The sequence below is a fragment of the Marmota monax genome, unplaced genomic scaffold, assembly GCF_021218885.2.
Source record: "Marmota monax isolate L192 unplaced genomic scaffold, Marmota_monax_Labrador192_F-V1.1 WCK01_AAM20220418_F8-fsc01853, whole genome shotgun sequence".
Classification (NCBI taxonomy): Eukaryota; Metazoa; Chordata; class Mammalia; order Rodentia; family Sciuridae; genus Marmota; species Marmota monax.
The window spans coordinates 24,697-37,668 of NW_026693968.1; the positions used below are offsets into that span (position 1 = coordinate 24,697).

The 12,972-nt window shown below is 35.8% G+C and overlaps 1 protein-coding gene across 1 annotated transcript; it reads left to right on the forward strand.

Moving 5' to 3' along the window:
* The first annotated feature begins 10,976 nt into the window (after window positions 1-10,976).
* On the forward strand, window positions 10,977-11,969 carry LOC124106392 (olfactory receptor 5T7-like). Its single transcript, XM_046463997.1, has one exon. The coding sequence runs from the start codon at window positions 11,022-11,024 to the stop codon at window positions 11,967-11,969; it is 948 nt and encodes a 315-aa protein (XP_046319953.1). The 5' UTR covers window positions 10,977-11,021.
* Window positions 11,970-12,972: the final 1,003 nt, after the last annotated feature.

A 12,972-nucleotide genomic window follows, 5' to 3' on the forward strand; every position in this document is an offset into this window, starting at 1 on the left:
GTGCTGTGATGATTTTGGTGAGCTCTAGGCTAAGAGTGCAATGTGACTTTGTGTAATTACTGGGCAGCAGCAGGGCTCATGGGTTTGGCTGGTCCTTTCATGGAAATTCAGCCTACAGTCAAGTAGTAAAATTCTGCAATATTCAACTATGATCTAGTGACCTTGAGTGAGGGATACAGGCTAACCCAAGTAACAAGGAGTGATTTGGGGGATGGACTACCCTCTTAGAAACTCCCTTAGTTCTTGTTGAATGACACTCCAACAGTGGATTGGGTCATAGCTAAGCTTGGGTCAATCTCTAGTGCTGAAATAATTACAAATCAGCAATAGCTGACTCGCGGAAACCTGGGTTATGTTGTCAATCTGGTTGTGAGAAACAGGAAGGAAATATAGCCTCTACGACAATTGGCAAACTGCTTAGAATTTCTAGAAAGACAAGCTAGGTCACCTAATTTCTGCCCTGATATATCATATGTTAACAAGACCAAGAACATTCCGGAAATAATGACTTCACTTAATGATCAAAATAAGGTTTCTTAAAATGACCAAATAGTTATCACTATGATAGAAATCCTATAAATAGCCTTCAACATTAACACAATGGCCTTCAAGGAAACACATATCAATGACTATATTTTAACACAGACTTTTAGAAGATAAAATGAAGTAATCAAAAAAAATTTTAGCTGATATCCTTGATCTGAAAACTACCTTAAGTAAAATTAGAAGTGTGATAGAAGGTATCAACAATAAGAGAGTGAGCTTGAAGAAAGGACTTTTGAGAATACATAATTGAAGGAGAAAAAGGAATGATTAGTAGTGAGGAAAATTTGGATATCAACATGAAGAATAATGAAACTGAACTCATCTCTCATTAGCAACAAAAATCAACTCAAAATGAATTAAAAATTTAAGTGGAAGACCTGAAAATATGAAACCACCAGAAAGAAACATAGGAGAAATGCCTCACAATATTGAAATTGACAAGGACTTTTGGGGAAGACATTTAAAAAAAAAACAAAAAAAACAAAAGCATCAATTGGCCTACAAGATAATGCCAAGCTAAAATGTTTCTCTTCCATAAAGGAATCAATCATCAGAGTGAAGATCCAATGTATAGAATGAAAGAATATATTTGTATCCAATAAGGGGCTACTGTCCAGAATATGTAAGGACCTCTAAAAACTCTAACAACAAGTAACCCAATTAAAAATTGGCAATCAATCTGAATAGAGATTCTCAAAAGAAGATTTACAAATGAAGAAAGGATGAATAAAAATGATTAAATATGATAATAATCAGGGAAATTCACATAAAGCCAATGTAAGATATCACCTTACCTCAGTAAGAATGATTATTATAAAAAAATATAACCAGTATAGGCAAGCATGAGGTAAAAAAGGAAAATTGCATATTATTGGTGGGAATTTAAATTATTAAATTAAATTAGTGCAATCATTATTAAAAAACTATATAGAAGTTCCTCAAAAAATTAAAGATAGCTCTACCATATGATCCAGCAACCCTACTACCGGTTCCACATCCAAAGAAAAGAAGTCAGTGTGTAGAAGACATACACACTCCCATGTTCACTGTAGCATGGTTCACAAAAGCCATCAACTGGAAGCAAACCAAGTGTCCATGAAATGTTGTGTATACATTTTCTCTATTGGAACACTATTATGGAACACTATTTAACTACAAAAAGGAATGAAATCCTGTCACTATTGACAACATAGTTACAATTTCATTATTTTTTAAATAAACCAGGTGCATGATATAAGTTATCTCATTTTTTGATTTATAGTTGATATATAAAATAGTTGTATTTATAAACTTTGAGAGTGGAATGGTGGCTATCAGGGACAAACAACAATATGAGTAAAGAGAACAGGAGAGAAATGTTGATCAGTGAGTACTAAATCACATTTGTATAGGAATAAAAATTACTATTCTGATATTGCACAGAAGGGTGGTTATAGCAGCAATAATTACTGCATATTTCAAAAACTAGAAGGGTTTTGAATGACTCATAATAAAGAAATAACAGGTTTTTGAGGAAAATACATTTAACATGGTGAAATATTATACAATACACACATGCATAAAAACACTGCATGGTGCCCACATTAATATCATCGATATGGATAATTTGCGGACTTACATATCAGTTAATATGAAGTTATAATGCAAAGAATAAAAACATAAGGAATGGGCATAAGGAAGACATTTTAGGCAATGAAGCACAATTGAGAGCAAACCAAGTGTCCATGAACTGAGAGATGAATAGAGAAAATGTTGTATATACACATAATGGAACACTATTTAGCTATGAAAAGGATAGCTAACCAAATAGTTATCACTATTATATATATCTTCCCACTGGTTTTCAACAGGGTGCCAAGATAAACCATAAGGAAAGGAGAGTTTCTTCAAAAAATGTTGAGAAATGGAATATTCATTCATATGCAGAAAAAAAAAACATGAAATGAGACACTCCTTATATAACATATAGAAATATCAGCTTAAAATGGGTGAAAATTGCTGGGCATGGTGGCACATTCTAGCAAATCCAACTCTTTGGAAGGCTGAGGCAGGAGAAATCCAAGTTTGAGGCCAGCATCTTCAATTTAGGGAGACTTAGAGCAACATTAAAAATTGAAAAAAAAGGTTAGTAATGTTTGTAATGGTGGTAAAGCACCCCAGAATTCAATCCTCAGTCCTTGAAAAACAAAGAAATAAATATATAAAACAAATAATTAGGGTTGGACTAGTAAGTAGTTCAGTGGTAGAGTGCTGTGGGATTGAATCCCCAGGACTACAGGAGGGAAAGTTAAAAAAAAAATAAAATAAACATAAAAGAAAAAAAATTGCATTCAAGTTTTATACTAAAGACCTGAAAGTAAAATGCCCAGAACAAATCATCAGGGAAAATCTTTAGGATTGTGTGTTCAGGACTGTGGGGTTGGCAATAATTTCTTGAAATGACACCATAAAAACCAATAGTGACAAAAAATTTAGACAATTAGGTCTAGATCTATATCCATCCAAAAACATTTCTGCAAAGAAAATAATGACCATAGTGGAAAAGCAAACAATAAAACAGGATAAAATATTTGCAAACTATATTTTAAACTCAATATTGAAAATATAAGAAACTTTTAAGGAAGAAAAAATATATCTGATTTATAAGTAGGCAAAGGTCTTGATAATATGTTTCCTCAGTGGAAACAATGGCTTACATATGTATAGAAAGACATTCCATATTGCATATCACTAATCATCAGGGAAATGCAAATCTGAAACATTTAACAACAGTCAAAGCAGAACACTATTTGCTTAATTAACAGCAGCAGAAACATTTACTTTTTTGTTATGAAATAAATCTTTGTATTGCTATATTAAAGCAGAAGACTACTGGGGCATATTTCCTTGGGGCATCTCCTGTGGGCTTCATCAAGTTCCATAAGTGGATATAAGCAATCTAAATTAGCCATATTCACAGTGTACCTGAAACTGTGTTGCTGTTTCTTGAGTAAGAGAATATTTCAGATAATTTGACAGGTATTTTGGAGCTAGCACATAAACTTGCAATTAGAAACTATGTTACTTTATATTAAACATTATAATTGTTGAACTTCAAGTACTAAGTACCTGGTTCTTACAAGTATAAATCACATGTATTCATCAAAATTCATTTATTACATTAAACCAACTTCATGGTAAGGAGTTAAAAAAAAGGAAAATACTGAATTTGTGTTTGTATAGGCAAATAAGTGTGCTCCTTAGCAGGTGTATTTTTATTTTTTTCTGACAGATTGATATATTTAAAAGTAAGGACAGTCATAAATTGATCACTAGATTGTGAGAAAATGTTTGATATATCAAACCACTGTGGGTATTATATTTTGGTATAATAGTTAAAAAGCAATGACTTAGTAAAACTTAAATCCTAGCTATGGGATCTAGTGATCTTTCATAGTATGACTTTCTCTTAACATATCTTTATTTTTAATAGTCTAAGAATGGTCAAATCCATCATGAATCAGGTTCTGCCTTAATTCCCTGAGAAGAAGGAGTGCATTTGCACAAGGGAGCCACAGTGTTACAGGATTCAGTTGAACATGCGGGAAAAAGCATGCACTCCTGAACCAGAGGTGGGATGGCATTTTAGTTCTGAAAATCATCACCTGAAAAATTTGCTATTACGTGAAATAATGCAATGTTCATGAAAGTCCATGCATCAAATAGTTATTATGATTTTTGTCCTCTATTGAAAATATAGTGTTTCCTCACGAAGCCCAATGTGTGTGGTATTCTCTAACATCTACTTAAATCAGATGTATGTACACTAATTTTATAACTTTATCATAGTTATTTTCTCTTTATCTCTCTGAAGTCTTTGAATACCGTGTCACTATGACTTATTCTTTTTTTTTTTTTTTTTTTCACTTCTTTTTTTTTTTTTTTAATTTTTTATTGTGGGTTGTTCAAAACATTACAAATTTCTTGACATATCATATTCCACACTTTGATTCTAGTGGGTTATGAACTCCCACCTTCACCCCATACACAGATTGCAGATTCACATCAGTTACACATCCATTGATTTACAAATTGCCATACTAGTGTCTGTTGTGCTCCGCTGCCTTTCCCATCATCCACCCTCCCCCCTCCCCACCTCTCCCCTCCCCTCCCCTCCTCTCTCTCTACCCCCTCCACTGTATAACCCTGAGGGTCTCCTTCCATTACCGTGCAATTTACCTTCTCTCTCCCTTTCCCTCCCACCTCTCATCCCTGTTAAATGTTAATCTTCTTCTCCTGTTCTTCGTCCCTACTCTGTTCTTAGTTACTTTCCTTATATCAAAGAAGACATTTGGCATTTGTTTTTTAGGGATTGGCTAGCTTCACTTAGCATAATCTGCTCTAATGCCATCCATTTCCCTGTAAATTCTATGATTTTGTCATTTTTTAATGCAGAGTAATACTCCATTGTGTATAAATGCCACATTTTTGTTATCCATTCGTCTATTGAAGGGCATCTAGGTTGGTTCCACAGTCTTGCTATTGTGAACTGTGCTGCTATGAACATCGATGTAGCAGTGTCCCTGTAGCATGCTCTTTTTAGGTCTTTAGGGAATAGACCAAGAAGGGGAATAGCTGGGTCAAATGGTGGTACCATTCCCAGCTTTCCAAGAACTCTCCATACTGCTTTCCAAATTGGCTGCACCAATCTGCAGTCCCACCAGCAATGTACAAGTGTACCCTTTTCCCCACATCCTCGCCAGCACTTGTTGTTGTTTGACTTCCTAATGGCTGCCAATCTTACTGGAGTGAGATGGTATCTTAGGGTGGTTTTGATTTGCATTTCTCTGACAGCTAGAGATGTTGAGCATTTTTTCATGTACTTGTTGATTGACTGTATGTCCTCCTCTGTGAAGTGTCTGTTCAGGTCCTTGGCCCATTTGTTGATTGGGTTGTTTGTTCTCTTATTGTCTAATTTTTTGAGTTCTTTGTATACTCTGGATATTAGGGCTCTATCTGAAGTGTGAGGAGTAAAGATTTGTTCCCAGGATGTAGGCTCCCTATTTACCTCTCTTATTGTTTCTTTTGCTGAGAAAAAACTTCTTAGTTTGAGTAAGTCCCATTTGTTGATTCTAGTTATTAACTTTTGTGCTATGGGTGTCCTATTGAGGAATTTGGAGCCCGACCCCACTGACTGTAGATCGTAGCCAACTTTTTCTTCTATCAGACGGCGCGTCTCTGATTTGATATCAAGTTCCTTGATCCATTTTGAATTCACTTTTGTGCATGGCGAGAGAAAGGGATTCAGTTTCAATTTGTTGCATATGGATTTCCAGTTTTCCCAGCACCATTTGTTGAAGATGCTATCCTTCCTCCATTGCATGCTTTTAGCCCCTTTATCAAATATAAGATAGTTGTAGTTTTGTGGATTGGTTTCTGTGTCCTCTATTCTGTACCATTGGTCCACACGCCTGTTTTGGTACCAGTACCATGCTGTTTTTGTTACTATTGCTCTGTAGTATAGTTTGAAGTCTGGTATCGCTATACCGCCTGATTCACACTTCTTGCTTAGCATTGTTTTTGCTATTCTGGGTCTTTTATTTTTCCATATGAATTTCATGATTGCTTTCTCTATTTCTACAAGAAATGCCATTGGGATTTTGATTGGCATTGCATTAAACCTATAGAGAACTTTTGGTAATATCGCCATTTTGATGATGTTAGTTCTGCCTATCCATGAACAGGGTATATTTTTCCATCTTCTAAGATCTTCTTCTATTTCTCTCTTTAGGGTTCTGTAGTTTTCATTGTATAAGTCTTTCACCTCTTTTGTTAGGTTGATTCCCAAGTATTTTATTTTTTTTGAAGATATTTTGAATGGAGTGGTTGTCCTCATTTCCATTTCAGAGGATTTGTCGCTGATATACAGGAATGCCTTTGATTTATGCGTGTTGATTTTAAATCCTGCCACTTTGCTGAATTCATTTATTAGCTCTAATAGTTTCTTTGTAGAGCCTTTTGGGTCTGCTAGATATAGAATCATATCATCTGCAAATAGTGATAATTTAATTTCTTCTTTTCCTATTTTTATGCCTTTAATTTCTTTCGTCTGTCTAATTGCTCTGGCCAGTGTTTCGAGAACTATGTTGAAGAGAAGTGGAGAGAGAGGGCATCCCTGTCTTGTTCCAGATTTTAGAGGGAATGCCTTCAGTTTTTCTCCATTCAGAATAATGCTAGCCTGAGGCTTAGCATAGATTGCTTTTACAATATTGAGGTATGTTCCTGTTATCCCTAGTTTTTCTAGAGTTTTGAACATAAAGGGATGCTGTACTTTGTCAAATGCTTTTTCCGCATCTATCGAGATGATCATATGGTTCTTATTTTTAAGTCTATTGATGTGGTGAATAACATTTATTGATTTCCGTATATTGAACCAGCCTTGCATCCCAGGGATGAATCCTACTTGATCATGGTGTACAATTTTTTTTATATGTTTTTGTATCCGATTCGCCAGAATTTTATTGAGGATTTTTGCATCTAGGTTCATTAGAGATATTGGTCTGTAGTTTTCTTTCTTTGAAGTGTCTTTGTCTGGTTTAGGTATCAGGGTGATGTTGGCCTCATAGAATGAATTTGGAAGTTCTCCCTCCTTTTCTGTTTCCTGAAGTAGCTTGAAAAGTATTGGTATTAGTTCTTCTTTAAAGGTTTTGTAAAATTCTGCTGTATACCCATCGGGACCTGGGCTTTTCTTAGTTGGTAGTCTTTTGATGGTTTCTTCTATCTCCTCAATTGATATTGGTCTGTTTAGGTTTTCTATATCCTCCTGACTCAATCTGGGCAGATCATATGACTTAAGAAATTTATCTATGCCTTCACTATCTTCTAATTTATTGGAGTATAAGGATTCAAAATAGTTTTTGATTATCTTCTGTATTTCTGAAGTGTCTGTTGTGATATTGCCTTTTTCATCCCGTATGCTAGTAATTTGAGTTCTCTCTCTTCTTCTCTTCACTAGCATCGCTAAGGGTCTGTCGATTTTGTTTATTTTTTCAAAGAACCAACTTTTAGTTTTGTCAATTTTTTCAATTGTTTCTTTTGTTTCGATTTCATTAATTTCAGCTCTGATTTTAATTATTTCTTGCCTTCTACTTCTTTTGCTGTTGTTTTGCTCTTCTTTTTCAAGGATTTTGAGATGAAGTATGAGATCATTTATTTGTTGGTTTTTTCTTTTTTTAAGGAATGAACTCCAAGCAATGAATTTTCCTCTTAGAACTGCTTTTAATGTGTCCCATAGATTCCGATATGTTGTGTCTGTGTTTTCATTTATCTCTAAGAATTTTTTAATTTCCTCCTTGATGTCTTCTATAACCCATTGATCATTCAGTAACCTATTGTTCATTCTCCAATTGATGTATGCTTTTTCCTTCCTTCTTTTATCGTTGATTTTCAGTTTCATTCCATTATGATCAGATAAGATGCATGGTAATATCTCTACTCCTTTATATTGTCTAAGAGTTGCCCTGTGACATAATATATGATCTATTTTTGAGAAGGATCCATGTGCTGCTGAGAAAAAAGTGTAACTGCTTGATGTTGGGTGGTATACTCTATATATGTCAATTAGGTCTAGGTTATTAATAGTGTTATTGAGTTCTATAGTTTCCTTATTCAACTTTTGTTTGGAAGATCTGTCCAGTGGCGAGAGAGGTGTGTTGAAGTCTCCCATGATTATGGTGTGGTGGTCTATTAGACTCTTGAACTTGAGAAGAGTTTGTTTGACGAACATAGCTGCACCATTGTTTGGGGCATAAATATTTATGATTGTTATGTCTTGTTGGTGTATGGTTCCCTTAAGCAGTATGTAGTGTCCCTCTTTATCTCTTTTGATTAACTTTGGCTTGAAATCTATTTTATTTGATATGAGTATGGACACGCCTGCTTGTTTCCGAAGTCCATATGAGTGATATGATTTTTCCCAACCTTTCACCTTCAGCCTATGTATGTCTTTTCCTATCAAATGCGTCTCCTGTAGGCAGCATATTGTTGGGTCTTGTTTTGTGATCCATTCTACTAGCCTGTGTCTCTTAATTGGTGAGTTTAAGCCATTAACATTTAGGGTTATTATTGAGATATGGGTTGTTCTTCCAGCCATATTTGTTTATTTCTGTTACTAAACATTGTTTGTTTTCCTCTTTGATTGTTTCCCCCCCCCCTTTACTGTCCTACCTCCCACTGTTGGTTTTCATTGTTATTTTCCATTTCCTCTTCCTGTAATACTTTGGCTAGGATGTTTTGAAGAGATGGTTTTCTAGCTGCGAATTCTTTAAACTTTTGTTTATCGTGGAAGGTTTTAATTTCATTCTCCATCCTGAAGCTTAATTTCGCTGGATACACAATTCTTGGTTGGAACCCATTATCTTTCAGTGTTTGAAATATGTTATTCCAGGATCTTCTAGCTTTCAGAGTCTGTGTTGAAAGATCAGCTGTTATCCTGATTGGCTTGCCCCTAAATGTAATCTGCTTCCTTTCTCTTGTAGCTTTTAAAATTCTCTCCTTATTCTGTATGTTGGGCATCTTCATTATAATGTGTCTAGGTGTGGATCTCTTATGATTTTGCACATTCGGCGTCCTGTAGGCTTCTAGGATTTGGGATTCTGTCTCATTCTTCAAGTCTGGGAAGTTTTCTTGTATTATTTCATGGAATAGACTGCTCATTCCTTTGGTTTGGAGCTCTGTACCTTCCTGTATCCCAATGACTCTTAAGTTTGGTCTCTTAATGTTATCCCATATTTCTTGGATGTTCTGCTCATGGTTTCTTAACAGTCTTGCTGAGCTGTCTATGTTCTTTTCCAGTTGAAATACTTTGTCTTCATTGTCTGATGTTCTATCTTCTAAGTGTTCTACTCTGTTGGTAGTATTCTCCATTGAGTTTTTAAGTTGGTTTATTGCTTCCTGCATTTCTAGGATTTCTGATTGCTTGTTTTTTATAACCTCTATCTCCCTGTATAGTTGATCCTTTGCTTCCTGGATTTGTTTGCGTAATTCGTTGTCGAAGTGATCTTTCATTGTCTGATTTTGCTGTTTAATGTCTTCCTTGATACTCCAGATCATCTGAAGCATGTATATCCTGAATTCTTTATCTGACATTCCATCTGCTGCAGCTGTTACCTCTTCTAAAGTTGCGTTGACCTGCATTGCTTGTGGTCCTTTCTTTCCTTGTCTTTTCATACTGCTTGCGTATCTTTCCTGCAGGTGCGGGCGGCGGCTCTGCTCTCTCCTTATTCCAATTGGGGTGTCGTGGCTACCACGCCGGCAGGTCACTGGGCCTGTTCTGGGAGCTGGTGGCGGCTCTGTTCTGCCCCTACTCCAATTGGGGTGACGTGTCTGTCGTACCAGCAGGCCACTGGGCCTGTCCTGCTGGTCGGTCGCAGATCTGCCCACCTTTCGGGCACGAGTGGAGATGACTTATTCTTACAGTATAAGTTTCTTTTAACATCTAATTGGAATTCCTGTCCCATGAGGAATTTATCTGAAATATCTTATTTATTCAAAGCAATAATAAGCCACTGTAATGTAGAAAACAGAACTGTGATAGTTTGCATGTGTATTGTTTTCACACAAATTCTTATTCTTTAAAGAGTAATTCAGAAATATACAATGTATTCATGGAAAAATTCATATTTCTAAAAGTGTTTAATTGAATTTATTCCTGATAGATTATAAATGAACCTAAGTTAGCACATTCTATAATTCAAGCCATTCAACAGATTTAGATTTCACAAAATTTGTCCATGAATATTAACTACAATCTTGTAAATAAATATTGAATTTTACATTGCATAATTGAGTCAATTATAGCAAATCATTCTAAACAGTTGATAATTGATATAAAATTCTGATTCTGTTCCAAAGCTATTTCCCTGACATAATAACTCATGTTTTCTTAAATATTCTTAGTTGTACATGGATACAATGCCTTTGTTTTATTTATTTATGTTTTTATGTAGTGTTGAGGATTGAACCCAGTGTCTCACACCTGCTCGGCGAGCACCCTACCACTGAGACACAACTCCAGACAATAGCTCATGTTTTCAGATGTCAGAAGGAATTTTTCACCCATACCTTGTGTTTTAACATGAATAAATATGAAAAGAGCTAATAGAATTCATTGGTAAATTACTCAGTTGACCTGATGATTTAAGAAATGACATGGGTATAGTGACTGTGAAAACACCCTTGTGATCCACATGATCCTCCAGGGAATGCTGTGAGTGCTGCATTCAACATTATGACTGTCTTCTGATCTACTGCTTGGAAATCAGGCAGACAAATAAGTGTACATGTGCATGCGCGCACGCGCATGCACACACACACACAAACATACACAATCAATAGGCATGGTTCATGTTCCTTAAATTCACTGTTGTTAATTATTTTATAGTACCATCAGCTGTCATTTCACCATCATCATCGAGTGTGTTCCATGAGATTTCAGCATGAAGAATGTCACTGAAGTAACTGTATTTGTGTTGAAGGGCTTCACTGACAATCCTGAACTGCAGATCTTCTTCTTCCTCCTGTTTCTAGCAATTTACCTTTTCACCCTCATGGGAAATTTAGGACTGATTGTACTGGTCATTGGGAGTTCCCGGCTGCACAACCCAATGTACTATTTTCTGAGTGTACTGTCTTTAATAGATGCCTGCTATTCGTCTGGTATCACTCCAAATATGTTGGTAGACTTTTTGTCAAGGGAGAAAACCATTTCATTTGGTGCCTGTGCAGCCCAGATGTTTTTTGCTGTAACCTGTGGAACCACAGAGTGCTTTCTCTTGGCTGCCATGGCTTATGACCGCTATGTGGCCATCTACAACCCACTTCTGTATTCAGTGAGCATGTCACCCAGGGTCTATGTGCCACTCATCGTGGCTTCCTGTGTTGGTGGAATTCTGCATGCTGTAACACACACCACAGCCACTTTCAGCCTGTCCTTCTGTGGATCCAACATAATCAACCACATCTTCTGTGACATCCCTCCTCTCCTTGCAATTTCCTGTTCTGACACCCGCCCCAATCAGCTTCTGCTCTTCTATTTTGCTGGCTCTATTGTGATATGTACTATCCTAACCATCCTGATCTCCTATGGTTTCATTCTGTTGGCTATTCTGAGGATACACTCTGCTGAAGGGAAGCAGAAAGTCTTTTCTACCTGTGGCTCTCACCTAACTGCAGTGTCCATTTCTTATGGCACTGCAGTATTCATGTATGTGAGACCAACATCCCACTATGCTTTGGAGCATGACATGGTAGTGTCTATATTTTACTCCATTGTTATTCCCATGCTGAATCCTCTCATCTACAGTTTGAGAAACAAGGATGTAAAAGAAGCAATGTGGAGTGTTTGGGAAAAAATGTTTATCATTAAAGCATACTTTTCATACTAAAATTATATTGACAAAATTTGTTTGATAGGTATACAGTGTCAAGGGGATTAAATGAAAGTGTTTATGTGAATGTGCTAATGTATTTTCTTGTTTGCAGACATTTTAAAATAAATTTCATGGATAATTTCTAGTAAGTTGTTTTACATGCAGAAAACGTTTAACATCCACTTGATTTTTACGGTGTTCATACCAGTATAAGAATATGTATACATAAATGTGAGCATTGATGCTGATACTAAGTGAAATGCTAAAAAATCCACACATACTGGCATATATTTACGTATGATTTGCTTTAAAATGCTGTGTGTGTTTGTTTAACCTCTATCTAGATCATATAATACTGCATTCATAATTCTATGGCATTTTCCGTAGAGTAATTTGTACCTGATTCTAGCTCAAAGAAATCTGCTATATCCTTATGTCCATGCAGCAAACTACTCAGCCTGTGGTTCAGACACCAGAGGTAACTTGATCAGATTCCAGGGTGTCATCACTGGGTTAAGTTTTGAGGGTGAATTTCTTTCTCTTTTCTCATACCTTCTACAACACTGATCTAAGATTATTCTCTAACTCCTCACAGACTTCAGTAACTATACATCAGCATTTTTAAAAATTATATTAAAATATACGAATCACTAAAGGAAAACAATTCAGAGAGTTATGTGCTACTGGCTGGCCAATTTTGCTTTATCCAGGTCTAAGCCCATATCAACCATTGTGAGACTCCCCTCGGGTCTCACCACTGCTCACTTTTGACTATTTTTTTTTCTCTTGACCACTAATACTCTGTGAGGCTGTTGCAATGCTACTGTTTCTTACTATCATTTTTCCTGAAAGAAAATAACAGAAAAGGATCTCTGGTACACTCATTTAATCCTGCTTCCAATACATCTAATTTTCCTTGAAAATACATGCCTCAAATTTCAGTTTATATGATATTGTTTTTTTTCTTTATCTTCATTACTTTTAATTAGTTTGTGAATTAATTTCTCCTTCAATACTA